Here is a 25,763-nt window from a genome sequence, read left to right as displayed (position 1 = left end):
ACAAGAGCCAGCACCATCCATAAGCAAAGAACACTTGTCAAAGCCAATTCATGAAGATTCTTTCACCTTACCTCTCTACCTGTTCATCAACTCTCAAAGTATGTTTTCTAAATGGAACAGGTCTAACTGTTTCTTTTACTCAACTGTTTTATAATAAAACAATAGAAGCAAAAAACTATAACCTAGCCCTGGCCAGTGTGGCTCAATTGGTTGGGCGTCATCCTATGCACTAAGAGCTTGCCAATTTGATTCCTGGTCAGGGCATATACCTAGGTTACAGGCTCCATCCCTGGTACAGGGTGTTTAGGAGGCAGCTAATTAATGTTTCTCTCTCTCTCTCTCTTTCTCTCTCTCTTCCCCCCCAAACATCAATAAAAATATTTTTTGCCCTGGCCAAGCATTGTCCCGTACACCAAAAAGGTTGAGGGTTCGATTCCTGATCAAGAGTTCAGGTTCAGCCAATGCCGGTTTGGCTCAGTGGTAGAGCATCAGTCTGCGGACTGAAAGGTCCCAGGTTCGATTCCAGTCGGGGGCATGTACATTGGTTGCGGGCACATCCCCGGTAGGGGGTGTGCAAGAGGCAGCTGGTCGATGTTTCTCTCTCATCGACGTTTCTAGCTCTCTATCCTTCCTCTCTGTAAAAACTCAATAAAATATATTTTAAAAAAAAAAGTTCAGGTTCAATTCCTGGCCCCAGTTGGCAGCATGTGCAGGAGACAACCAATGTGCCTCTCTCACACTGATGTCTCTCTTCCCCCCTCCCCCCTGTCAAAGAAAAAAAAAAAAGGAAAAACATCTTCGGGTGAGGATTAACAACAAAAAGAAAAAATAATTTAAAAAATAACACTATATCCCAAAAAATTAGGAGTTCCACATACCTAGGACTGTACTGTCCTCTATCTGAAATCACAGACAGAACAAAAAGGTTTTTTATCTCTACTGTAGATATGAATGCAATCAACTCACATTTGGAAGATCTCTCATGTCATTGATGATAGATTCCAAGATGGATGACAGAGTCACCATGGGGTCTGTCCGGCGCCGGTGGATGGACTTATGAGGTCTCTAAGAAAAAACAAGGAATCAGAATGCTTCTATAGATTAAAAAACAATACTTTCTAGCTAGACAAATACGTTTTGGAAGTTTACAATGAACAATACACATAATTTTCAAGGAAAGGACAAAGGTATTCAGAATCTATATCAGGACCATGGCTTAGAGGGCTAGGGGAATTAATGAGAAGCTCATCTAATCAGAAAGAAGCAATGCAAATACTCACATTCAAATAGTCACAGTGAACAGTGGTTCCAACTCGCCGTTTCTTCTTAGGAGGGAGTTGCTGTTTAGGGAACTTGAGAACCAGAGATTTTCTTCGAACCTCATCTGCACTGCAATCAATAACACTTTCATAGCATGCAGTCCCTATTTCTAGTCCCCAGGGATAAAAGCAACTATAGTGAAAAAGTCCAAAGTTCCTGATAATAAGCCTGGGGAGGAAAATGCCAAACTAAAGGCCCTTCATCCACATTCTAAGGCTCAAATCAGGCAAGACCTCATAGGATCTCCAAGCTAATAAAGAACTAGTCAAGCCACAATTTCACCTCAGTTTCCTATTTAGAAAATAAGGGAACTAGCCCTAGCCAGTTTGCTTAGTGGATAGGGATAGAGCGTCAGCCTGTGGATCAAAGGACCCCGAGTTCAATTCCGGTCAAGGGCATGTACCTCATTTGCAGGCTCAATCCAGGACCTGTCGGGGTCCATGCAGGAGGCAACCAATCAGTGTCTCTCTCACATTGATGTTTCTCTCTGTCTCACCCTGTCCTTTCCACTCTCTCTAAAAATCAATAGAAAAAATATCCTTGGGTGAGGATCAACAAAAAATAAAAAAAGTAAACAAAAAAGAATTCAAATATATTTTTAATATAATACCCTGACTGTACAACTTCAGTGGCAGGACAACTACAAAAAAACACCTGACTCTATAGGTTTGTTGTTGGTAGTAATATTGGTATTGTAAGTCTCAAAACTATTTTGTATTTATCTTAGGATAAAGCAAATGAATCAATATATTGATGTTGGAAATCAGAGAAAAGATACAAATATGAAATGTAGGAAGATATGAGGAAGAAACTATAGATACAATTTGAATCTCTATGAATTGTGCTTTACAATACATGTATACTTCTTAGTTCTGTCCACTAAGAGCCTAGTAGCAATGGCATCTAGATGGATCCTGGTTTCTAAACAGCATTCCCCAATAAATGGAACCAGGGCTCCTTTAGAGAAATGGCTGATTCTAGGTCTGGGACAGGGAAATTTCAAGGACATCCTAAAACATCGTGTGTCAGAAAGCAAAGAAGTTATCAAATATTTATAGTCATTTAAAAAAGACACAGGATCTGGTATGAAGGGGTAAAATTTGGGACAATAATGGAAATCAAAATTAATAATGAGGTAAAGTTTACAAAAGAAAGAAACTTCAGAATCTGTAATGGTACTCAGAAAAGGAGGGGAACCTTTTCTTTATAGAATACCATTTAATGTAAAAAGAATGTTAGAATTAGAAGAAAAAAAAACATTGTTTTGCGACCCCAATGTAATAATGGATCATCAATGGATACGAAAACCATTGAGAGAATAACTGTTACGGATCAAGATATTCACCGACATATTCATTACAAAGAGAATAGCATAGCTTTATCACAGAGAACAAAATGATTAAAATAGTATGGAAACCTGACAATATGAGCTTCCTGATGTGGTGTATTAAGTACATAATACCACCTATGTAGTAACCTTGCCAAAGACATTTAATCTGAATATAATCAAAGAGAAAACAACCAGACAAATCCAGATTGTGGGATATTTTGAGACAATTGGCCTGGATTCTTTAAAAAAAAAAGTCAATGTCATAAGAACCAAAAAGGATGGGGAAGGCAATTCTAACCCTTTGCACTCCGAACCATTCTGGACATTGGCTACCAGCTACTCGACTTTGCGATGGAGTGCGTTGAAATAACTCAATTCCCCGTAATCACTAATAAACTGCAATGTCCCCTGAGAGGGGACATCTGAGTGATATGCTAGAATTCCGATGTCCCCTGAGAGGGGACAGCGGAGTGCAAAGGGCTAAATTAGGAAAAACTCAAAATACTTAAATGTTTGAACTAGAACTGGATCCTGAATTTGGGGATAGGCAATAAAGTACTTTGAGACAACTAAGGACATTTGAATAAGAACTGGATGCAAGATACTACTGAATTAATGGTAATTATGTTCTATGTTGTAATGTATCATGTTGTTATGTCCAATGCTAAAGAATTTATAAGTGAAATATGATGCCTGCAAGTTATTTCTAAACAGTTCAGCAAAAGTTTAAATATATCAAGATGAAACAAATAGGACAAATGCTTACAGCTGGTAAATTTAGAGGAACAGCATGCTGTAATAATCTTTAAATTTTTCATAGGTTTGAAATTTTTAAAACTAAAAAAGGGGAAATTTTTAATTTAAATTTTTAATTTAAAAACTTTTCCACTTCTCCTGAGGGCATGAGACAGGTATGTATAAGCATCATTTGTCTCCTTAAACTTTTTGGATGGTCCATAATTAGAACATTCTGAGATTAGGGACCTTACAAATAATGAGTACCTGGAAAGTAAAATATGAAGAGCATCTGCTAAATGCCAGGCACTATGCTTTATATAGTCTCTCTCATTTTTATCTCATAACTACCCTAGAAAGGGTGGTTTTATTTTGTAAATAAGAAAACTGAGACTCAGAAAAGTAGGTACATGCCCAAGAACAAGCGGTGGAACTTCGTGCTTTGCAACAAAAGATTGTAATTTTCATACTGGAACAATTACAGAGGAAAATCCATCCAAGTTCCTATGCCCTTGGCACATCCACCTGCTGCCCATCAGTATCACCAACCTCCAATAGATCTCTTCTGTGGTACTTCCTATTCCTTACCTCTCAATTAGCTGTTTCCCCAAGACAATCTTGGTCCCTTCAACCTTGATAAGTTCTTCATTATCATTATGAATGACTGTCTTTTCCAACTCCTCTTCCTGTTCCTCTGTCATGGCAACAGGATTGGAAGGTGGAGCATTTGTTTGATAATAGAGGGGGCAGAATTTGTTTGTCCTCATGTGCCCAATGGCTCCACAAGCCCCACATTTCAGCTGCAGGAGGAAAAGTACCAATATCAGAGGTAAGCAGGCTGCATGATATCAGCTTTAAGAAATATATACAATTTGAGTAGTTCAGCCTATGATCTTTCTGGAATAAAATTAACTTAATTTCTATGAAAATTATTTTGCATAGAAAAATAAAGTTCAACAAAAATCTGCTAAAAAATACAAGGCAAGGGAGAAACAAAGGCAAGATCAGAACTTTGGTTTGAAAAGAACTGTTAAAACACCTTCAAACAGAGGCATTGGACAGAAGTGCATATGTATGGAAAAGGCACATTAAAAAAATAGAGAAAGAAAATTTCTATAAAACTCAAAGAAAGAAAACAGAGAGGATTTCCACTCCCAATTTAAGTTGCAAACTATGAAAACAGTAAATGTATAGAAGAAAGGCTGCTGGAAGCCCAAGGCTGCACTTGGCAACACAGGCAGTCAGCATGGGCCTATTCCCATCTGTTTTGCAATTGACCACATGTTCATCTGTGAAATGGGTTCAATGTTGTATCATCCTATCTAATAAAAGAGTAATATGCAAATTAACATCACTCTGCTACACCAACTGTCCATGCCCACTAGCCAATCAGGAGCAAATATGCAAATAAAACCAACCAAGATGGCTACAGCCACAGACAGCAGGAAGGAGGCTTGGGTTTCCCTGGCAATGGAGGAAGCCAAGCTTTCTGCCTCCCCTTGCTGGCCCAGGCCTCCACTAAAGGCTACAAAGTTTCAATTATAGAAGACACATAAATCCCAACAGAAATGGCTGCTACCACAGAGCAAGCAGAAGGCTTGGCTCCACTCCAGGCTACAAAGTTTCAATTGTAGAAGATAAATAAACCCCAGATACCAGGGCCTTTGCTTGGGTCGCTGGGAGGTGTAGCTGGCCTTAAAACCACAGGCCCCTTGCCCAGGCCACCCTACACCCCAAGGAAACCCCCACCCTGATCTGGGACACCCTTCAGGGCAAATCAGCTGGCACCAACCCATGTACCAGGCCTCTATCCTATCTAGTAAAAGAGTAATATGCAAATTGATTATAACTCCAACACACAAGATGGCTGCCGTCATGTGGTCAAAGATCCTGACCCCATGTGGAGATAAGATGGCCACTACAAGATGGCCAGCAGGGGAGTGCAGTTGGGAGGGATCAGGCCTACAAGGGAGGGCAGTTGGAGGTGATCAAGCCTGCAGGAAAGGGCAGTTAGGGGTGACCAAGCCGGCAGAGGAGGGAAGTTGAGGGCGACCAGGCCTGCAGGGAAGGGAAGTTGGGAGGGACCTAGAACTGCCAGGGAGAGCAGTTGGGGGCAACCAGGCCTGCAGAGGAGGGCAGCTAGGGGCAAAAAAACTGTCAGGGGAGCAGTTAGGCACCAATCAGGCTGGCAGGCAGAAGTGGTTAGGGGCAATCAGGAAGGAAGGCAGGCGAGCAGTTGGGAGCCAACAGTTCTGAATTGTGAGAGGGATGTCCGACTTCCCGTTTAGGCCCAATCCCACCCGGCCTAAATAGGCAGACCGACATTCCTGGAGGGGTCCCAGATTGGAGAGGGTGCAGGTTGGGCTGGGGGACACCCCCTCTCCCGTGCATGAATTTCGTGCTTAGGGCCTCTAGTATTCACATAAGATCACATACGTTAAAATACTTTTAATGACCTCATGTAAACAGTAGTTTTAATTTATAGAAAATTTCATAGTTTATAAAGTGCTTCCCATGTATTATATCACTTACTACAACAATACTGTGAGATAGGTATTTTATAGAAGAGAAAACAGGTTTGAAAAGGTTAAGATCACAGAGCTATTTGATGGCAACCAGACTTGAATCTAGATCTTCTGTTTGCAAGTCCATGGCTCTTTCCACTGTACCACAGTTGCCTCATTTTATGGTAAATATTACAATTAAACTGCATAGAAATATATGGAATCCTACCTAAGTTATGTAAAGCAACATATGTATTTTATGTTTATTTCTGTTGCTTCTTTTAATATATACAATTTAAAAACGGGATGTGTGTATGTAAATGCTCATATGTACATAAATATACATGTTAAAAAATCTTGCCCTAGCCAGTTTGGCTAAGTGGATAGAGCGTTGGCCTGTGGACTGAAGAGTTCCCAGTTCATTTCCCAATCAAGGGCACATGCCCAGGTTGCAGGCTCGATCCCTGGTAGGGCCAGGTAGGAGGCAGCCAATTGATGGTTCTCTCTCATCATTGATGTTTCTCTCTCTCTCTTTTTCTGAAATAAATAAAAAAATATTTTTAAGGCATCCACCAAACCTATTTCAACTCCTAGAAAAATATTTCCAATGGATGAGGTATGAAATGATACCCAATGGTACTAGATTAGGTCTGGTGGTATTCGTACCAGTCATACTAGTACTGAAAACACCCAAGTAGCTATGTCGATTCAGACTAGCTTTTGACAATTCTGCCCTCATCCCCTATAAGGGAGGATCCAAAATCTAGGGGAAAAAGTATGCTTTCTTTCCTTGCTTTGTTAAATATGAATATACCACATTATACTTACTTTTAGGTCAGGACGTTCCTTCAATTTTTTTGGCTTTTTCTCAGGAGGACCCTTAAGCTTCTCCTTCTCCTGGTTCCGCTTAAGCCGCCTCAGCTGCTCTTGAATCCTCCGCCGTTCTTTTCGCATCTCTTCTCGATGCTGTTCATCAAAAAGGGCAAATTTTCGACTAAATAACAGGGAGAGGGAAGGTGTAAAAAAAAAATCACAGGATCATAAGGAAACCTAAACCAAGAAGACTGTCTAATAGCTAAACATGTCCAAACTAAAGTAATCCATCCATCCTATATAATAAAAGGCTAATATACAAATAGACCAAACAATGGAACTAAACAACCGGTCACTATGATGTGCACTGATCACCATGAGGTGTGTGCAGAACAATGGTGGGCGTTGGCCATAGCAGGATGGTAGAGCAGATGAGTGGGGATGCCAGACCAAGGTGGGGCATTGGTCACTGTCATCGGGGCAAGCCTCTGTGGTTACTGAAAATTTATTGCTCCCACACACCATGATCCTGCCCGGTGTTCACACCTGCTGCTGGCACCAGCCCCACTCACACCCACTGCCAGTGCCAGAGCCGCCACTCACACCTGTTGCTGGTGCCTGACACTGGTCCTGATCACTCAGCACCATCAGTGGGTGCGAGCACCAGTTGCAGGCCCTGATGGCTCCTGTGGGCTTCACCACCCCTGCGAGGCAACTGGGGGAGCAGCCACTGCTGCTTACACCTGCTGCTGGCGTCAGCCCCAATTGCTCCATTCCATCAACAGGTGTGAGTAGGGCCAGCACCGTTAGCACCAATGGCAGAAGTGGCACTGCCCGCAGGTAGGAATGGCACTTTCTGCAGGCAGGGGACCAACGGCTGCAGTGGGAGGGGCTGAATAGGGGCACAAGGGATGGGCCAAGACCTGATCCCTACTGCAGCCTCTTGGACCACAGTTCCTTTTATGGTGCATGAATTCGTGCTCTGGGCCCCTTGTACTAAAATAAAAGAGGTCATCTGGCATTCCCATCTCCCCCACTCATCAGCCTTTTAGTTGTAGAGTGGCACTTCTCTCAGAATGAGAGTAATCCCTAAGATTTCTGCCAGCCAACCAACTAACCAAAATGCAAAGAACTCAGGTAGAACTGAAAATATCTTTGTTTTGTGGCAAATTTGGAATTCTCCGTGATTTGGCACTACTTGAACCCAAAAATCTAAAAGGCAAGATGGTTCCCTATTAGTGGACTTCCAGTAGACAAAAGTACTCACTCACCCTCACTCCCATTTCCCACCATTTATCATTCTTAATCACAGTGGAAAGTGGTGAGATACACTCACATGAACTCCTCATCTTTTGTTGTCCGTATGCGCACATAGGCATCTATGACAGCTGGCTTTCGAACTGTCTCACAGCGAACATATTCTTTCCCCTCTTCATCTCGAAATGTGCGATAAATCTTGAGACAACGGCCAGTGGCAGAGGAGTTAAGGCTAGTCACAGAGGCTGTATCATCATCTCTGTGATTGTTTCCTGCTGCTGCCGAACCTGCTGCTGCAAGGCAGAAAAAGATTTCCACACATTCCCTCTGCCACTCAATGTCCCTTTTCTTGGGGTTCAGAGAAAACCTCAAAGCTCAACATGCCACAAAACCATGGTTCTACAGAAAGTATAAAACTTCCCACCAGCCCCCAAATTGTCCTTTCCTGGCTTCATTTTACCACTGCCAATGTTCCCTTTTTTTTTTTTTTAGTACAAAGTTTTTAAAGGATTTCAATGAACTACATCTTCAGCCTTTATCATCTCTCAGTATCTACATCCAAGTTTTCAACTGACTACTTGAAATCCATACTGGGAAGTGTCATGGGTGTTGGAGAATGGGAATTTTTGAGCATGTTTCCAGAGAGGCCATGGACTATGCCCCAGATAGAGTTGTCAGTGCTAACACCAGGCCAGGCCTTGAGATAGGGTCTCATGGCCCCTTCCCAGCACGTAGGCCTTCTTTCATAGAACACTGTCAGCTTTCTGAAAAACAGGATGACCCTGTGAATAATATGTTCATCAATGGCATAATCCTGACGTAGCTTAGGAAAAACTTTTTGTCTTGGGTTACTTGTTCTGCAAAAACAGGATGTGGTAAATGGGCTTAAAAGCAGTCCTACACAAAGGGTCGCTGATGCTCTCTGGACCCCCTGCTTGGAGAAAGGCAGAGGAGTAGCCGGTTGGCTAATAAAGGCTCCCTAAATTTTAATTTGGTCTGGGCTCCAGGGGTTGTTCACTCATGTTCACTTCACAATGGGGATATCTAATTCCACACATTACACCTTCCCTTCTTAATACTACTTCTTTAATATTTACTACTTTAATCAATGGCACCACCATCTTTCTACCAACACTAGAGTGAAATTTTAAGGTCACCTTGGTTTTTCTTCTTTTCATTCTAGTATCCATATCACAAACCAGTTCAGGCCTTTATATCATCCCCACCCTCAATTTCTGCAATATTTGGTTCGTTATTTTAAACCCCTTTTTAGGATCTAAAACTCCTTTGAGAATCTTATGAAATTCATGGATCCTCTCCTCAGAAAAGGCACACTTGCACATATTTTACATGTAACTTCTGAGGGTTCAAGAACCACCACCCAAATTCATCCATGGTCTCTGTATTAAAAACTCTTACCCTCTAGGTGCCCAGAAAGCTCACTTGATGGACATAGCCCTGGCTTGACCAGGCCTGGCACAGACAGAAGCAGTTAATAGATTGGCAGCATCTCTTCAATTTGTGGCCTATAGAAAAACCTAAAGACCAATTTTCAGTGCTATCTACCTCATCTACAGAGTTTTCTACACTCATCCCCTGCTACTTCTGCCTCTGGTTTTGCCTCAATTATTAGTCTAAAGTTATTTAGACTTTTTCAATCCTCTTTTTTGTCTGTAAGGCCACTACCCTCACCCAGTAACATCCTCTGTAGTTCCTTCCGCTCCTGCTCCTCCCGTTCACGTGACAGCTGAGAGCTGGTTTTCTTATTCTGCAACATGTTCTCAATATTCTTTCCCATTTCTTCAAAGTCGCTATCTTCAGCTGAGCTGCTATCTGTATCAGTTGATAATATTTCAGTTGATGACAAAACCCTAAAAAGAAAAAAAAAAGTTAAAGACAAGGGAAAATATGAAAGTGTAAAAGAGCTAAACATATACGATTTAGGCAAGAGTAGGAAATTAGAAAATCAACTTTAAAAAGGAATACTTAGCCAAAACCGGTCTGACTCAGCAGATAGAGCGTCGGCCTGTGGACTCAAGGGTCCCGGGTTCAATTCCGGTCAAGGGCATGTACCTTGGTTGCGGGCACATCCCCAATAGGGGGTGTACAAGAGGCAGCTGATCGATGATTCTCTCTCATTGATGTTTCTAACTTTCTATCCCTCTCTCTTCCTCTCTGTAAAAAATCAATAAAATATATATTAAAATAAAAAAGAAAAAAGAAAAAAAAGAAAAAGGAATACTCAATGTCCACTAATTCATAGGACCCTACCAAAAAAGCTTTACAAATTTTTCCTAGCCTGGCTAGTGTGGTTCAGTGGTTGAGCACTGACCCATGAATCAAGAGATTGTTGGTTCAATTTCCTGTCAAGGCACATTTCTCAGGTTAAGAGCTCAATCTCCAGTAGGAGGTGTGCAGGAGGCAGTCAATCAATGATGTTTCTCTCTCATTGATATTGTTTCTCTCTATCCTTCTCCCTTCCTCTCTCTCTAAAAATCAATAAAGACATTTTAAAAAATTTTTCCTAGACATTTAGTCAATAAGGCAAGTTTGAAATATGAAGTAGTACAGCATTTCATATTCAGAATCCCTGGAGAAAGCCTGAGAAACAAATTAGCACATTGCCCATTTTTAAAAAATATATTTTATTGATTTTTTTTTTTACGGAGAGGAAGGGAGAGGGATAGAGAGTTAGAAACATCAGTGAGAGAAACTAACACCGAGCAGCTGCCTCCTGCACACCTCCTACTAGGGATGTGCCTGCAACCAAGGTACATGCCTTTGACTGGAATCTAACCTTGGACCTTTCAGTCCACAGGCCGATGGTCTATCCACTGAGCCAAACCGGTTAGGGCACATTGGCCATTTTTAATAGGGCATTACCATCCTCTCACCAGTAAGCCTTCAGAAAGAAACACACCTGTCCCCTATTTCCATTGTGGTGCCTGCCAGGTCCAAGTAGACCACAAAAGTTGCTATGGAACCAAAGCTCAAATCTAGCATGTCTTGCTATTCAAAATCTTTGCCAAGTTGTTTTGAAGGAAGTATTCTAGCAGTATTATGAACAGATACCATATTGAAATCTCAGACACCTGACTACCTAAGTCACATTATTAGGTGACCTCCTATTCATTATAAAATAGTGTCTAGGACCTCACCCCCCTCTCCCAGCTTGGATTTTCTGCAGCTGAAATAACATTGTTCAGTAAAATAACATACTTGTTCTGTAGGTCAAAGATGCGTTGACATTCCTCTTTGTAACGTTCTTGATGCTCAGCCACAGAAAACCTTGATCCACGGGCAAATTTACTCATTGGCCCTTCCCCAGAGCGGGCCTGTTCTGTTGACATTGTGCGTACCACATCAATCACTTCCCAGCGGGACAACTTTTTAATCTACAGGAGATACACACACATACACATGCAAATCATTTGGAGAACTGGTAGAATAAATCAAGGCACAGTGAGAGACATAGATAAAAAAAAATTTACCCAAAGTAGGTAAAACAGAAAGCTCTGGGAAAGTTAACTCCTAAAAAAAGTATCGAAGATCCAGTCAGCTATAAGCTACCCCACAAAATTCTTCAGATTGTTCCTTACATCTGCCTCCTAGCTTCTCCCTCTTTATACAAAGCCCCTAAGAGCATTTAAGTTTCCTCTTCCATACCCACCTCTTCCTCAGGCACGCCAAATTTACGTAGAAGTTGCTTGGCATTTTTCAAAGAGAGGCGACGGAGGTCTGCATCTGTTCCTGTCACCGTTTTCTTCACTGGCTGAGGCTCTTTATCATCCTACCTCAAAAACAAAACAAAACAGGTAAGAATCCCAGTAAGTTTAACAACTTAAATTAGGATCCAAGGTCATCCTTGTCAACATAATTGCTTTCCAGATCCTCCATACCATTCATCTCCAATATTTAACCTCCATTTCGTTCTCTCTTAATTTTTGCCTTCTAGAAATCCAAGTCTCACCTTCTGTTGTGTTGGTTTGTTTGGAATCTTCACATAGGAAAATCCTTCACCACACCCTGTGGGATCTGCCACACCAGTAACCTCCAAGAGACACTTGCCCTTCATGGCTGCAATGAAGGCCCTTGTGGTGTTCCAAGGAGCAGTGCGAACCTGAAGTATAGAAAAAGATCCTAAAGGCTACAGGAACTTCTGTTCTATGCCTAACCATACTTAGATGGTTGGAATGATTGCAATAATGTAAATTTGATGCTTTCTTAAACTGTCAACAAAGTACAATAGTTACATAAAGCTAACCAGTACTCAGCTTTTTCTTCTTTCCTATGGTACTTAAATTGTGTTTAAATAGGGGTCAAGATCTCAAAAAGTCTGAGGAGGAATATGTGGAACAGTGATACCCTTTAGCACCATATGTCTTGGGCTTAACTGGGTTTTCAGACACTGTTGTCCACACCCCTTTGTGATGTACAAAGAAGTTAGATTAGTGATTTTGATTGTCCAATGGCTCAAATGGCCTCATAATCAAATGATAAGCATGCTTTACAAAGCACCAGTCCTAACCCCAGCAGCACTAAACCAAAGTCCATCCCACCTCTGCTAGTTTTGGTCAAAAAGGCCTGTCCTGCCGGGACCAGTTTGGCTCAGTGGATAGAGCGTCGGCCTGCGGACTGAAAGGTCCTGGGTTCGATTCCGGGCAAGGGCATGTACCTTGGTTGCGGGCACTCCCCGGTGGGGGGTGTGCAAGAGGCAGCTGATCGATGATTCTCTCTCATCAATGTTTCTAACTCTCTCTCTCTCTCTTCCTCTCTGGGAAAAATCAATAAAATATATTTTTTTTAAAAAAAAGGGCCTGTCCTTGCCCTAGACGGTTTGGCTCAGCAAATAATGTCAGACTACAGATTGAAGGGTCCTGGGTTCAATTCTGGTCAAGGGCACATGCCATGGTTGTGGGCTCATTGCCTAGTAGGGAAGATGGAGGAGGCAGATAATCAATGATTCTATCATCATTGATGTTTCTCTCTCTCTCTCTCTCCATTCCTCTCTGAAATAAAAATATATTTTAAAAAAGGAAGCCTGTCCTCTCCTGGGACTCTAAATATTGTTTACCAACTCACCAAAATAATTGAAGAATTAAGACAAATGAAATGTGCTTATCTACAGAGGTCAGTCAGAGTACATGATTAGCTGGAAAATGACCGATTCTCTATTTAAGACCCAATCTTGCCGAAACCAGTTTGGCTCAGAGGATAGAGTGTCGGCCTGCGGACTGAAAGGTCCCAGGTTCGATTCCAGTCAAGGGCATGTACCTTGGTTGCAGGCATATACATCCCCAGTAGGGGCTGTGTAAGAGGCAGCTGATCGATGTTTCTAACTCTCTATCCCTCTCCCTTCCTCTCCATAAAAAAAAATCAATAAAATATACATTTAAAAAAAAGACTCAATCTTGAAGGCCATGCAATAGAATCCTTAATTTCTGAAATTCTTAGACATCTAGTCATTTTTCACTCCAACCTCAAAGGAATAGTACATCAATACTTCTTTATTCATCGAATCACCTCATTTACAATCGTTCCCTCAGTTACTGATTGAATATCTACCATATGCCAGCAGTATTTTTTCACGGACCTATTAGTGAGGAAGAGACAGTCAACCAACCAAATTCAACATTGCACCATCAGAGCTATAATAGGAAAGAAAAGTATTATCCTACAAAATAAAAGCCTAATATGCTAAGAGTTCATTTGACCCGTTGGTCATTCAACCAATCAAAGTGCAATATGCTAATGAATATGCTAAGGTCACTCAACTGCTTGCTATGATGTTCACTGACCAGCAGGGGGCAGATGCTCCAACTGGTAGGTTAGCTCGCTGCTGGGGTCCGGCAAATCCGGACTGAGTGAGACTGGCTGGACACTCCCATGGTCCCTCCCTGGCCCCGATTGTGCACCTGTGGGGTCCCTTGGCCTAGTTTGCACCCTCTGACATTCCGAAACCCCTCGGGGGATGTCATAGAGCTGGTTTCAGCCTAATCCTACAGGCCAAGCCAAGGGACCCCACTGGTGCATGAACTCATGTACAGGGCCTCTAGAATGTGCATAAAGAAGGGAAGGTTAATGATCTAATCTGAATGAAGGGTGAGAATCAGGGCAAGAGTTAGGCAAAGCTTCCAAGAGAATGTAACTTGTATATGAAGCTCAAATGGTAGGAGAGTGAAGAGAAAAATATTCTAAGCAGAGGCAGAAGCAGTTACAAAAACCTGGAAGCCAACAAAAGAAATTTAGGGAAGTGATTGAGTTTTAGTATGTTTGCAGCTTAGGGTACACAATGGATAATTACTGGCGATGAGAGGAAATTAGAGTTATGTACACAGCACAAGTCATATAGATCTTTGTAAATTATGTTAAGGACTTCTTCCTGAAAGAAAAAAGGCCCCAAAAGATGTCTTTGGGCAAGAAAGCAATATGATGAATTTTTTGTTTTAAAAGATTATTCAACTTTTTAACAAATGTGCTAGATTTATTGGACATGCATTTACATGCAAAGAAGAACCTTAATCTATCCCATGTACGCTGCCTAAACAAAAATTAATTCAAACATTAAGATATAAAACTTTTATAAGAAAATCTATATGATCTTTCTCAGATATAACATCAAACCTATGAGAAACAGAGGAAAAGACAGACAAATTAGTATGCTACTCTTCATAAGACACTGTTAAGACAATTAAAAGAGCTTTCCAGGTAGATCAGTTGGTTACAGCATTGTCCCAATACACAAAGGTTGTGGGTTCGATCTCCAGTCAGGACATATACAAGAATCAACCAATGAATACATAAATAAGTAGATAAATAAATCCATGTTTCTCTCTCTCGCTCTCAAATCAATAATTTTTCTTTTTAATTTAAAGAAAGAAGAACCGCCGAAACCGGTCTGGCTCAATGGATAGAGCGTTGTTGGCCTGCAGACTGAAAGGTCCCGGGTTCAATTCTGGTCAAGGACATGTGCCTTGGTTGCGGGTACATCCCCAGTAGGGGGTGTGCAAGAGGCAGCTGATTGATGATTCTCTCTCATAGATGTTTCTAACTCTCTATCCCTCTCTCTTCCTCTCTGTAAAAAATCAATAAAATATATTTTTTTTAAAAAAAAAAAAGAGAGAGAAAAAGAAAGAACCAAAATCAGGAGAAAATCTTTGTAATTCACATACCCGATAAAGGACTCAGAGCTCGAATACATAAAGAAATTTCAAAACTCAATAATAATAAAACAAGCAACTAATTAAAAATAAAAATGGGCCCTAGCCGTTTTGGCTCAGTGGATAGAGCATCAACCTGTGGGACAGTGTCCTGGGTTCAATTCCAGTCAAGGGCATATACCTTGGTTGCAGGCTCCTCCCCAGCCCAGGCCCTGGTCAGGGAGTGTGCAGGAGGCAACCAATAGATGTATCTCTCTCACATCCATGTTTCTCTGTCTCACCCCCTTCCATTCTCTCTAAAAATCAATGGAAAAGATATCCTTAGGCGAGGATTAAAAAATAAAAGATTAAAAAAATGGGCTAAAAAGATGAAAAAACATTTGACCAAAGAAGACATCTGGATGATAAATAAGCACATGAAAAGAATCTCAACATCCATCCTTTGCCATTAGAGAAATGTAAATTAAAAACACAATGAGAGACCATTTTACAATTTCTAAGAGGGACATAAAAAACACACAGAAAAGAATAAGTGTTGACAAAGATGTAAAGAAATTGCAACTGTCAAACAGAGGTGGCAGGAATGAAAAATGGTGCAGCCACTTTGGAAAATAGTTTGGCAGTTCTTCCAAGAGTTAAACATAGAATTACCATGATACCGAAATTCCACAGACAAAAAGGAAACATGTCCACACAAAGATTTAGACATGAATATCAAAGCAGCTTTATTCATAATAGTCAAAAACTGGGAACAACCAAAATGTCCTTCTATGGTTTATTAAAGTATGGTACATTCACCCAGCCAGAGTGGCTCAGTGGTTGAACAGCAACCTATTAACTAGGAGGTCATAATTCGATTCCCACTCGGGGCACATGTCTGGGTTCCAGGCTCGATCCGCAGTGTGGGGAGAGCATGCAGGAGGCATCCAATCAATGATTCTCTCTCATAATTGACGTTTCCAGTTCGCGCTCGCTCTCTCTCCCTCTGTCCCTTCCTCTATGAAATCAATAAAAACATTTTTTTAAAATGAACCAGCCCTAGCCAGTTTAGCTCCATGGCTTGTGAGCTGAAGGGTCCCGGGTACAATTCTGGTCAAGGGCACGTGCAGGAGGCAACCAATTGATGTGTTTCTCTCACATCAATATTTCTGTTTTTCCCTCTTTCTTTCACTCTCTAAAAATCAGTGAAAAAATATCCTTGGGTGAGTATTAAAAACAAAAGGATTCAAAGACCTAAATATAAGAACTAAATGCATAAAACTCTTAAAAAAGAAAACAGAGAAAATGTTTCATGACACTGGATTTGGCATGATTTCTTGGATGTTGAATAAATATAAAATTATATAAATTTGACCATCAAAATTAAAAACATCTCTGCATCAAAGGACACAACAGAGTGAAAAGGCAACCTACAGAATGAAAGAAATTATTTGCGTGACACATCTAATGCAAGGTTAATATCCAGGAACATATAAAGAACTCCTAGTCCTGGCTGGTGTGGCTTAGTTTAGTGGGAGCATTATCCCATACACCAAAAGGTCACGGTTCAATTACTGATCAGGGCACATACCCAGGTTGTGAGTTTGACTCCCAGTGTAGACGGTATGGGAGACGACCAATCAATGTTTCTTTCTTTCTTTCTCTCTCTCTCTCTCTCTCTCTCTCTCTCTCTCTCTCTCTCACTCTCTCTCTCTCTCCCCCCCCCCCAAACCTGGCACTCTCTCTAAAGATCAATTAAAAAAAACTACAATGAACAAAAAAACAAACAACCCAATTAAAAAATGGGCAAAGGATGTGAATAAACACTTCTCGAAAGACATACAAAGGCCAGCAAGCACACCGAAACCAATTTGGCTCAGTGGATAGAGCCTGTGGACTGAAGGGTCCTGGGTTCGATTCCGGTCAAGGGCATGTACCTTGGTTGTGGGCACATCCCCAGTGGGGGGTGTGCAGGAGGCAGCTGATGGATGTTTCTCTCTCTCATCGATGTTTCTGTCTCTCTCCCTCTCTGTAAAAAAAATCAATAAAATATATATTAAAAAAAAAAAAAAAAAGGCCAGCAAGCACATGAAAAGATGCTCAACATCACTATTTATTATAAAAATGTAAATCAAAACCCCAATGAGGCAGCTAGCAGGGGTCAGTGGTTCAGCATCGACCTATGTACCAGGAAATCTAGGTTTGATCCCCAATCAGGGCATATGCCCGGGTTGTGTCCTCGATTCCCAATGTGGGGCGTACAGGAAGCAGCGATCAATAATTCTCTCTCATCATTGATGTTTCTCTCTCTCCCTCTCCCTTTCACACCCATTAGGATGGCAATTATTAAAAAAAACAAACAAAAAAAAAACAATAACAAGTGCTGGCAAAAATGTGAAATAACTAAAAGTCCTACATATCATTGATAGGAATGTAAAATGGTACAGCTGCTTTGAAAAACAGTATGGATGTACATAAAAAAACTAAAAATAGTACCATATGATTCAATAATACCACTTCTGGGTATATATGCAAAAGAATTGAAAGCAGTTTTTGAACAGATATTTGGACGCCCATGTTCATAGCAGAACTATTCACAATAACCATCAGATGTCCATCAATAGATGAATAAAGAAACAAAATGTAGCATGTATGTCAATATATACAATGAAATATTTAGCCTTAAAAAGAAAATTCTGATACAAACAAATCTTGAGGATATTATGCTACAGGAAATACACAGTCATATAAAAACCAAAACTGTATGATTCCACTTAGGTGAAGTACCTAAAGTAGTAACATTCATAGAGACAGAAAGTACAGTGGTGGTTGCCAGGGGCTAGAGAAGGAAGGACTGGGAAGTTCTTGCTTAATGAAGACTAGATTTTCAGTTTTACAAGATGAAGAGTTCACTCTGGCCAGTTTGGCTGTTAGTTGGGCATCATCCCATGTACCAAGAGGTTGCCGGTTTCATTCCAGGACAAGGGCACATGCCCTGGTTGTGGCCTGGATCCCCGGTAGGAAGTATACAGGAGGCAGCTGATAGATGTGCTCTCACATCAATGTTTCTCTCCCCCTTCCTCTCCCTCTCAAAATCTAAATTATTCTTTTAAAAAAATGAAAAGTTCTGGAGATTGGTTCTACAACAATGTAAATGTACTGACACTACTGAACTGTATATACTTAGATTAAGATCGTAAATTTTGTATAACGTATATTTTAACACAATTTAAAAAAGATAGGATGTATACTATATTATTTCATTTATCTAAAATTCTAGAAAATTAAAACTAATCTATAGTGACAGAAAGCAGATTAATAGTTGTCAGGGTATAAGGTGGAGAAAAGAGAGAAAAGGATTTCAAAGGGGCACTAAGATGAGAATTTCATAGGTATAAACATTAAAACACACCAAATAATATATTTTAAATATGTGCTCTTTAGTCAATGTGAATCATATCACAATAAAGCTGCTTTTTAAAAAGATAAATGGGCATCCTAGATGGTTTTGCTAAGTGGCTAGAGTGTCGGCCTGCAGACTGAAGAGTCCTGGGTTCAATTCCAGTCAATGCCACATGCCTAGGTTGTGGGCTTGATCCCCAGTAGGGGGCGTGCAAGAGCCAGCTGATCAATGATTCCCTCTCATCACTAATGTTTCTCTCTCCCTCTCCCTTCCTCTCTAAGATCAATAAAAATATATTTTTTAAAAAGGATAAATTGGGTGTACTAATAAAAATTAGTGTAAAGCCATACCTCATCATCAATCTTCATCTGGAAATCTTCCTCATTTTCTTCTTCTGGAGCAAAAAAGGACTTCTCACCATAGCCAGCATCCTGGAAGAGAGGACAAGTCCACCCATAAATCAATTAATAAGTTAAAAAACACAAGTTTCACTGAATACCAAGTACAGAATATCAAAGTCCAGTTTGCATACAGAATAGATTTTGCATAGTTTTTGCTGAATCTACCACCATTCTACATTCTTAGGCTATCAGAACATAAAGGAAGCTAAATAGAAATGCTCATTAACTCAGGGAAACTGAGTTTTACTATCCCACCTTAGCTAGATCTTGCCTATTTTGGCCTGGTAAGAATACTGTGCTTCCTCCCCCTCTCCCCATTTTATTCATTTATTTCTATTTCAATACTGTGCTTATATAAAACATGCGTAGCACTTGGAAGCTGTGGAAAACAACTGAGAAGTACTTTCCCTGCTTACATACCTGTCTTGTAAAGAATAAAGTTTAAAGTTACCACCCAATGGACGAGTAACCACTTTCAAGGCAAAACAATCTGCCCTAAATCCCTCAGTAAGCCATCCCACCAATATTAGCTACACTATAGTTTTCTCCAGAACTGATACACCTCATACAGCTAGAATTTTGAAATAACTGGTAATAATCTAGTAACCATCATTTCTAAACCAGTGAAAATAGTCTTCATCATCGTCTCTCTGAAAAAACACCCACAAGCATAGGCAGTGCCCAAAAGGAAGATGTTCACCTTCAGTCGCTGCTCTGCAGCTATCATACTGTAATAAGCACAGCACTGTTCTGGAGACACCATAGCTCTGATCTCCTCTTCAGTTGGTAAACGAAAATCAGACTTCAGCACCCACCAATTTGAGTCCATCCCTAGAAAAGATAGAGAATAAGACTGTTCTGACTTCCAAAGACCCTTTTATTGACAGCAAACCAAGACTGAACCATGAATCAGGCAATATCCTAGGAGGTACCAAGCCTAGCCACAGTTAGCCTGGCTAGTTAACAAAATCCCTCCTGCTGATTTTCCTACATCTCATGTACGACATCCACCACCCTAGCTGGTTTGGCTCAGTGTTTGGAGCGTCGGCCCAAAGACTGAAGGTTCCCGGGTTCAATTCTGGTCAAAGACACAATTATACAAAATTTACGATCTTAATCTAAGTATATACAGTTCAGTAGTGTCAGTACATTTACATTGTTGCCAAGTCGATCCCTGGCCCTGGTTGGGGCTCGTGCAGGAGGCAACCAATTGATGTGTTTCTTTCACTTCAATGTTTCTGTCTCTCCCCCTCCCTTCTACTCTCTCTAAAAATCAATGGAGAAAACATCCTCGGATGAGGATTAAAAAAAAAAAAAAAAGATATACACCGCCGGGACAGGTTTGGCTCAGTGGATAGAGCGTTGGACTGCGGACTGAAAGGTCCCAGGTTCGATTCCGGTCAAGGGCATGTACCTTGGTTGCAGGCACATCCCCAGTAGGGGGTGTGCAAGAGGCAGCTGATCGATGATTCTCTCTCATTGATGTTTCTAACTCTCTATCCCTCTCTCTTCCTGTGAAAAATCAAAAATATATATTAAAAAAAAAAGATATACACCAATCACTTTGAATTTCCTAATAGGAAAAATCAAAATGCAATCCCAGTTTCCATAAGTAAAAGATATGCTATTTCCTCCTTTTGATGACTATCAATTTCTATCGATTTTATTAGCCGTATGGTTATCCTTTAACTGAAAGCCCTAATTCTTTTTTTGGAAAGAAGCAGAGAGGACAAATAATCACAACTGATGACCTGTGCGTTTGAAGTCAGCACAAAGCTTTAGCCTCTTCCGTATACTGCTTTCTGAATGAGAGGGAAAGGCTTTTTTTATATCTTCCATTCGGATTCGCCGTGGCCGATCTGCACTCTTCCAGAAGAGGCGGTAAATAAAAACCTGCCCAACAAACCAAATATATTTTATGTGGCAAAATAAAGAATAAAAGTTACCAGGGACCCTCCCTCTACACCCCTGTGTTTTGACTTTTACCGATGTGCCCCCAATACACATACTCTTTTATGTGTATCCTGATCCCCTCCTTATTCTATCCTTCTTACCTGGAGAAAATCTCGAATATGTGTATTGGCCCTTTTGGAGTTGGGCCCAGGAACTTCAAACAAGGGGCACTGCTGGCCAACCACAAAGATATCCACTAATTCCCGAATGTAGTAACCTTGCCTTGTCCGAATGATAAGGAAATCAGTTTCTGGCATCTTATGAAGATAAATTGGGGCACGAAAAAGATTGTTCTCAAATGCCTAACAAAAGTAAAAATACAAAAGTTATATATATTTGTGTGTATGTGTATGTATATGAATATACGTAGTGGCCAGATTATTATAATCTCTGAATGCATAATAATCTGGCCACTCAGTGTACTTATATATATAAGGGAAAGCTTGCAAATCTTGATATGCCAAGGGACCAGGAGATAGTGAACCCCAGCCTCTGGCTAGTAAGTCCTCTGCTTCTTTTTAACTACCCACAATGCAGTTGTTACACATAGAAAACCTTATTTTAAAATCCCAACTATGTGGTCAGTCTACACTGAGTGGCCAGATTATTATGTGTTCAGAGATCATAATAATCTGGCCACTCATTGTACACATACACACACACACACCCTAGGAAATTTAGTCAACTAATGATAAAGGAAAACCACAGTAATTTGCTCTCATCCCCATTATGCCATCCACCCAGCAATATAAACAAATTATAATAAGGAACATCGAATTGAATTAAATAATTTCCTCCCACTGATTATTTTTAAGAATCAAGAATGGGGAAACTAAAGGATTTAGATTCAAATGACATTGACTGCTCTGCTACTATTCACTGTAGGATGTCAGATTAAATTAGTATCTCTGAGCTTAATTTTCCTCATATACAAAACTGAGATATTGAAAAAGCCTAATGCCTCACAGGATTGCTATGAAGATTACATATGAAAATCACTTTAAAAACTAACAAGTACTATGCCAGCTACCCTAGACCCCGGCATAGACCCTGACATAATATAGGTGAGATTAAAACATTTATTAAATAAACTAGAGGCCTGTTGCACAATATTCGTGTAAGAATAGGCCTTCCTTCCCCTGGCTTCACCCCCAGCCGCCCAGGAGCTGGCACGTCCCCGCTCCTGGGCTGCCCAGAGCCAGCAAGTCCTGACTTCTGTCTGGAGCACTACTCCAGTAGCTCCCTCCACCAACCCCTTCCCCTCATAGCAGGCTTTACAACGCTCTGTGCGTGCATATGCAAATTAGCCTCCACTTTGTTGGGTTAATTTGTATACACACTCTGATTAGCTGTGGGCATAATGGAGTGATGGTTAATTTGCATGTTTCTCTTTTATTAGGTAAGATTTTAAAAAAAACAAAAAACAACAAAAACAACTAATGAAGTAGAAAGTGTGCTAGAAAAGACATTAAACATAAAAGACAAAAACATCTGACCTTAAAGTAGCAGCCAAATGGGAATCACCCGTTACAAAAAGCCTGTGATTCTAAGGAAAGACTTCTCAGAAAAACCAGAAAAATGATCAGAAAAATCTTCAATAGATGGATGTGATAAGAAAATTCTCAATGTGAAATGTAGAGGAAAAAAACTATAGAAGATAAAGTATCTTTAAAAAACTACAAAAGCCACAAATGAAGGGAATGGATTGATTGAAAAATCTCAAAAGGAAATTACAAGGCTAGAATGCCAGGAACAACATAAAAATGACTAGAGACTCGGTGCACGAAAATTCCCAGGGGATCAGGCCTAACCTGGCAGTCAGACATCCCTCTGGCAGCCTCGAAGCCATTAGTCAGACATCCTTAGTGCTACCGTGGAGATGGGAATGGCTCACACCACAACCACTGCGCTGGCCAGCCATGAGCTGGCTTCTGGCAAAGCGGTGCTCCCGCTGTGGAAGTGCACTGACCACCAGGGGGCAGCTCCTGAATTGAACGTCTGTCCCCTGGTGGTCAGTGCATGTCATAGCAACTGGTAATTTGCCTTTAGAGTCAATTTGCATATTAGCCTTTTATTATATAGGATACTCAAAATATGGTGGGAAATGGACTATAGATGTAAAAAAAAAAAAAAAAAGGATTTGGCCGAAACCGGTTTGGCTCAGTGGTAGAGCGTCGGTCTGCGGACTGAAAGGTCCCAGGTTCGATTCCAGTCAAGGGCATGTACCTTGGTTGCGGGCATATCTGTAGTAGGGGGTGTGCAAGAGGCAGCTGATCGAAGACACTCTCTCACCGATGTTTCTAACTCTCTCTATCCCTCTCTCTTCCTCTCTGTAAAAAATCAATAAAATATATATATATATTTTTAAAGGATTTGGAGAGGCTTTAGAAAAATAAGCAATAATAATGAACTCAGTACAAGAGTAGGGCAAGTGTTAAGATTGTTAAGAAAAATGGAGTGGAGAAAAAAAGAAAAGTGCTGGAGGTTTCCTCACATGACACTTCCCCTTAATAAAATATGTAAAAGCTAGGTTACCAGGGAGATTCCAAGGTGGCAGCATAGGTAAACACCTAAACTGCTGCCTCGCACAACAATTTCAAAACTACAACTAAAAGATAAAACATCTATCACCCAAAACCATGGGAAAGCTGGCTGAGTGGAAGTTCTACAACTAGAAGGAAAGACAAAAGGGCGTTAAAGTGTGCACAAGTGCTGAAAAGCTGAGGTACGTAGGCACGCGAATCGGGCTGGCAGCGGGTGTCTGGGTGCGCTGCTTCTTTCAACCCAAAGGGAGACAAGCTCCTAATTACTCTGAACTCGTTTCTGGGGAAACACTGGGGACCCAAACTCCTACGGGGAGAAGCTGGACAGTCTGCCATCAGGTTGGAAAGTGAGGGTGACTTTCTTACAGTGGTGCACCCAGTAATCATTATTTACTGCGCTGGGGTTCAGGGACTTGGAAATGCAGAAACAGACTGCTGACTGGCAGCCATCGCTGTTGGCCATGCCCTAACCTAGTGAGTCCCTGAAACCCTGCCCCCCACAAAATACAAACCCACCTAAGTTCCACACAGTGGCTTTTAAATATAAATGGCCTGCCCTATCGCAACTTAACCTAACCAACTGTAGCTCTAGTCAGACAGCTCCAAAACCTCCAAACCCCAAGCAAAGAGGAGAAAACTAGTTCTTGCTATAGCTCCTGCTGGGAAGCCTCAAGACAAAAGCTGACCTACACCCCATTGGAGATCCAGAAGCTAGTGTATCTAGTGGTCAGTGTGAGACAACACCAGATTTAAATACTCACATCCAAGTGACACATTCAAGAGGCAGACTCAGTGAGCACCAAAGCACCACTGAAACAAGTCTTGCCCCATAAGCATGTCTCCAGCACAGCAGTTATTCCATTATAGACACAGCGGGTCCTCACAACCAATTGGCCTGAAGGTCAATACCTCCCAGTGATACCAACAATCAAGAATTAACTACAACAAGGCTGTACACACATCCACAAAGGGGTGCACCAAGAGTGTCCACCTCAGGTAACTAGGAGGCCTACCCACTGGCCCATATAGGACACCTAGCACACAAAGCCACCCTACCAACTCAGGAAAGCAGCGAAAATTCAGAGACAAAGAAAAAGATCACAAACAAAAAAATTGAGGAAAACAAACAACTGGATATAGAGTTCAAAACCACGGTTATAAGGTTTTTCAAGAATTTCCTAGAAAAAGGCCGATAAATTTAACAGCTTTTAAATATAAATGGCCTGCCCTATCATAACTTAACCAACTGCAGCTCTGGTCAGACAGCTCCAAAACCTGCAGATCTTTTCCAGGTTTCATATCCTCAAGGATATGAAAAAGGACCAACTAGAAATTAAACATACACAGACTAAAATAAAAAATATTACACAGAGACCCAATAGCAGACTAGAGGAACACAAGAATCAAGTCAAAGATTTGAAATACAAAGAGGAAAAAACATTCAACCGGAAAAGAAAATGAAAAAAGAATCCAAAAAGTTGAAAATAGTGGAAGAAGCCTCTGGGACAACTATAAACGTACCAACATCTGAATTATGGGGGTGCCAGAAGAAGAAAGAGAGCAAGATACTGAAACCTATTTGAAGAAACGACGACTGAAAACTTTTCCCACCTGGTGAAAGAAATAAACTTACAAGTCCAGGAAGTGCACAGAACCCCAAACAAAAGGAATCCAAAGAGGGCCACACCAAGACACATCATAATTAAAATGCCAAGGGCAAAAGACAAAGAGAGAATATTTAAAGTAGCAAGAAAAAAACAGTTACCTACAAGTGAGTACCCATCTGATTGTCAGCTGATTTCTCAACAGAAACTATGCAGGCCAGACAGGAATGGCAAGAAATATCCAAAGTGATGAGTAGCAAGAACCTACAACCAAGATTACTCTACCCAGCAAACTTATCACTCAGAATTGAAGGCCAGATAAAGAGCTTCACAGATAAGAAAAAGCTAAAGGAGTTCATCACCACCAAACCAGTATTATATGAAATGCTGTAAGGCATTCTTTAAGAAAAGGAAGAAATAAGGTAAAAATTATGAACAACAAATACATATCTATCAACAAGTGAATCTAAAAATCAAGTGAATTAAAAATCTTGAGGAACAGAATAAACTGGTGAATATAATAGAATCAGGGGCATAGAATGGGAGTGGATTGATAATTCTCAGGGGGGAAGAGGTGTGGAGGGTACAGGAAGTTACTGGAGAAAAATCGTACACCTATGGATGAGGACAGTGGTGGGGAGGTAAGGGCGGAGGGTGAGGTGGCAACCAGGTGGAGGGGAGCTATGGGGGGGGGTGGCAAGAAACAATTAAAATCTGAACAATAAAAGACTTATTAAATTAAAAAGCTAGGTTACCAGAGG

General features: G+C 40.9%; 1 protein-coding gene across 5 annotated transcripts in view; it reads right to left on the bottom strand.

Moving 5' to 3' along the window:
• TAF1 (TATA-box binding protein associated factor 1) overlaps positions 1-25,763 on the bottom strand; it is a 106,536-nt gene that overhangs the window by 68,742 nt on the left and 12,031 nt on the right. For all 5 annotated transcript variants that reach the window (XM_084869407.1, XM_084869405.1, XM_084869403.1 and 2 more), the window contains 13 exons: positions 20,957-21,157; positions 20,654-20,795; positions 19,603-19,733; positions 18,852-18,932; positions 11,930-12,079; positions 11,630-11,749; positions 11,179-11,354; positions 9,652-9,830; positions 8,039-8,252; positions 6,718-6,883; positions 3,974-4,185; positions 1,281-1,389; positions 967-1,065 (listed from right to left, as the gene is read on the bottom strand). In XM_084869407.1, the coding sequence (XP_084725533.1) occupies positions 967-1,065; positions 1,281-1,389; positions 3,974-4,185; positions 6,718-6,883; positions 8,039-8,252; positions 9,652-9,830; positions 11,179-11,354; positions 11,630-11,749; positions 11,930-12,079; positions 18,852-18,932; positions 19,603-19,733; positions 20,654-20,795; positions 20,957-21,157 (1,980 nt within the window). The remainder of the gene's footprint in view (positions 1-966; positions 1,066-1,280; positions 1,390-3,973; positions 4,186-6,717; positions 6,884-8,038; positions 8,253-9,651; positions 9,831-11,178; positions 11,355-11,629; positions 11,750-11,929; positions 12,080-18,851; positions 18,933-19,602; positions 19,734-20,653; positions 20,796-20,956; positions 21,158-25,763) is intronic.

Source organism: Pipistrellus hanaki, assembly GCF_964339955.1.
Source record: "Pipistrellus hanaki genome assembly, chromosome: X".
Classification (NCBI taxonomy): Eukaryota; Metazoa; Chordata; class Mammalia; order Chiroptera; family Vespertilionidae; genus Pipistrellus; species Pipistrellus hanaki.
Note: the sequence above shows the minus strand (reverse complement) of the source record. Positions and strands in the feature narration are given on the sequence as shown.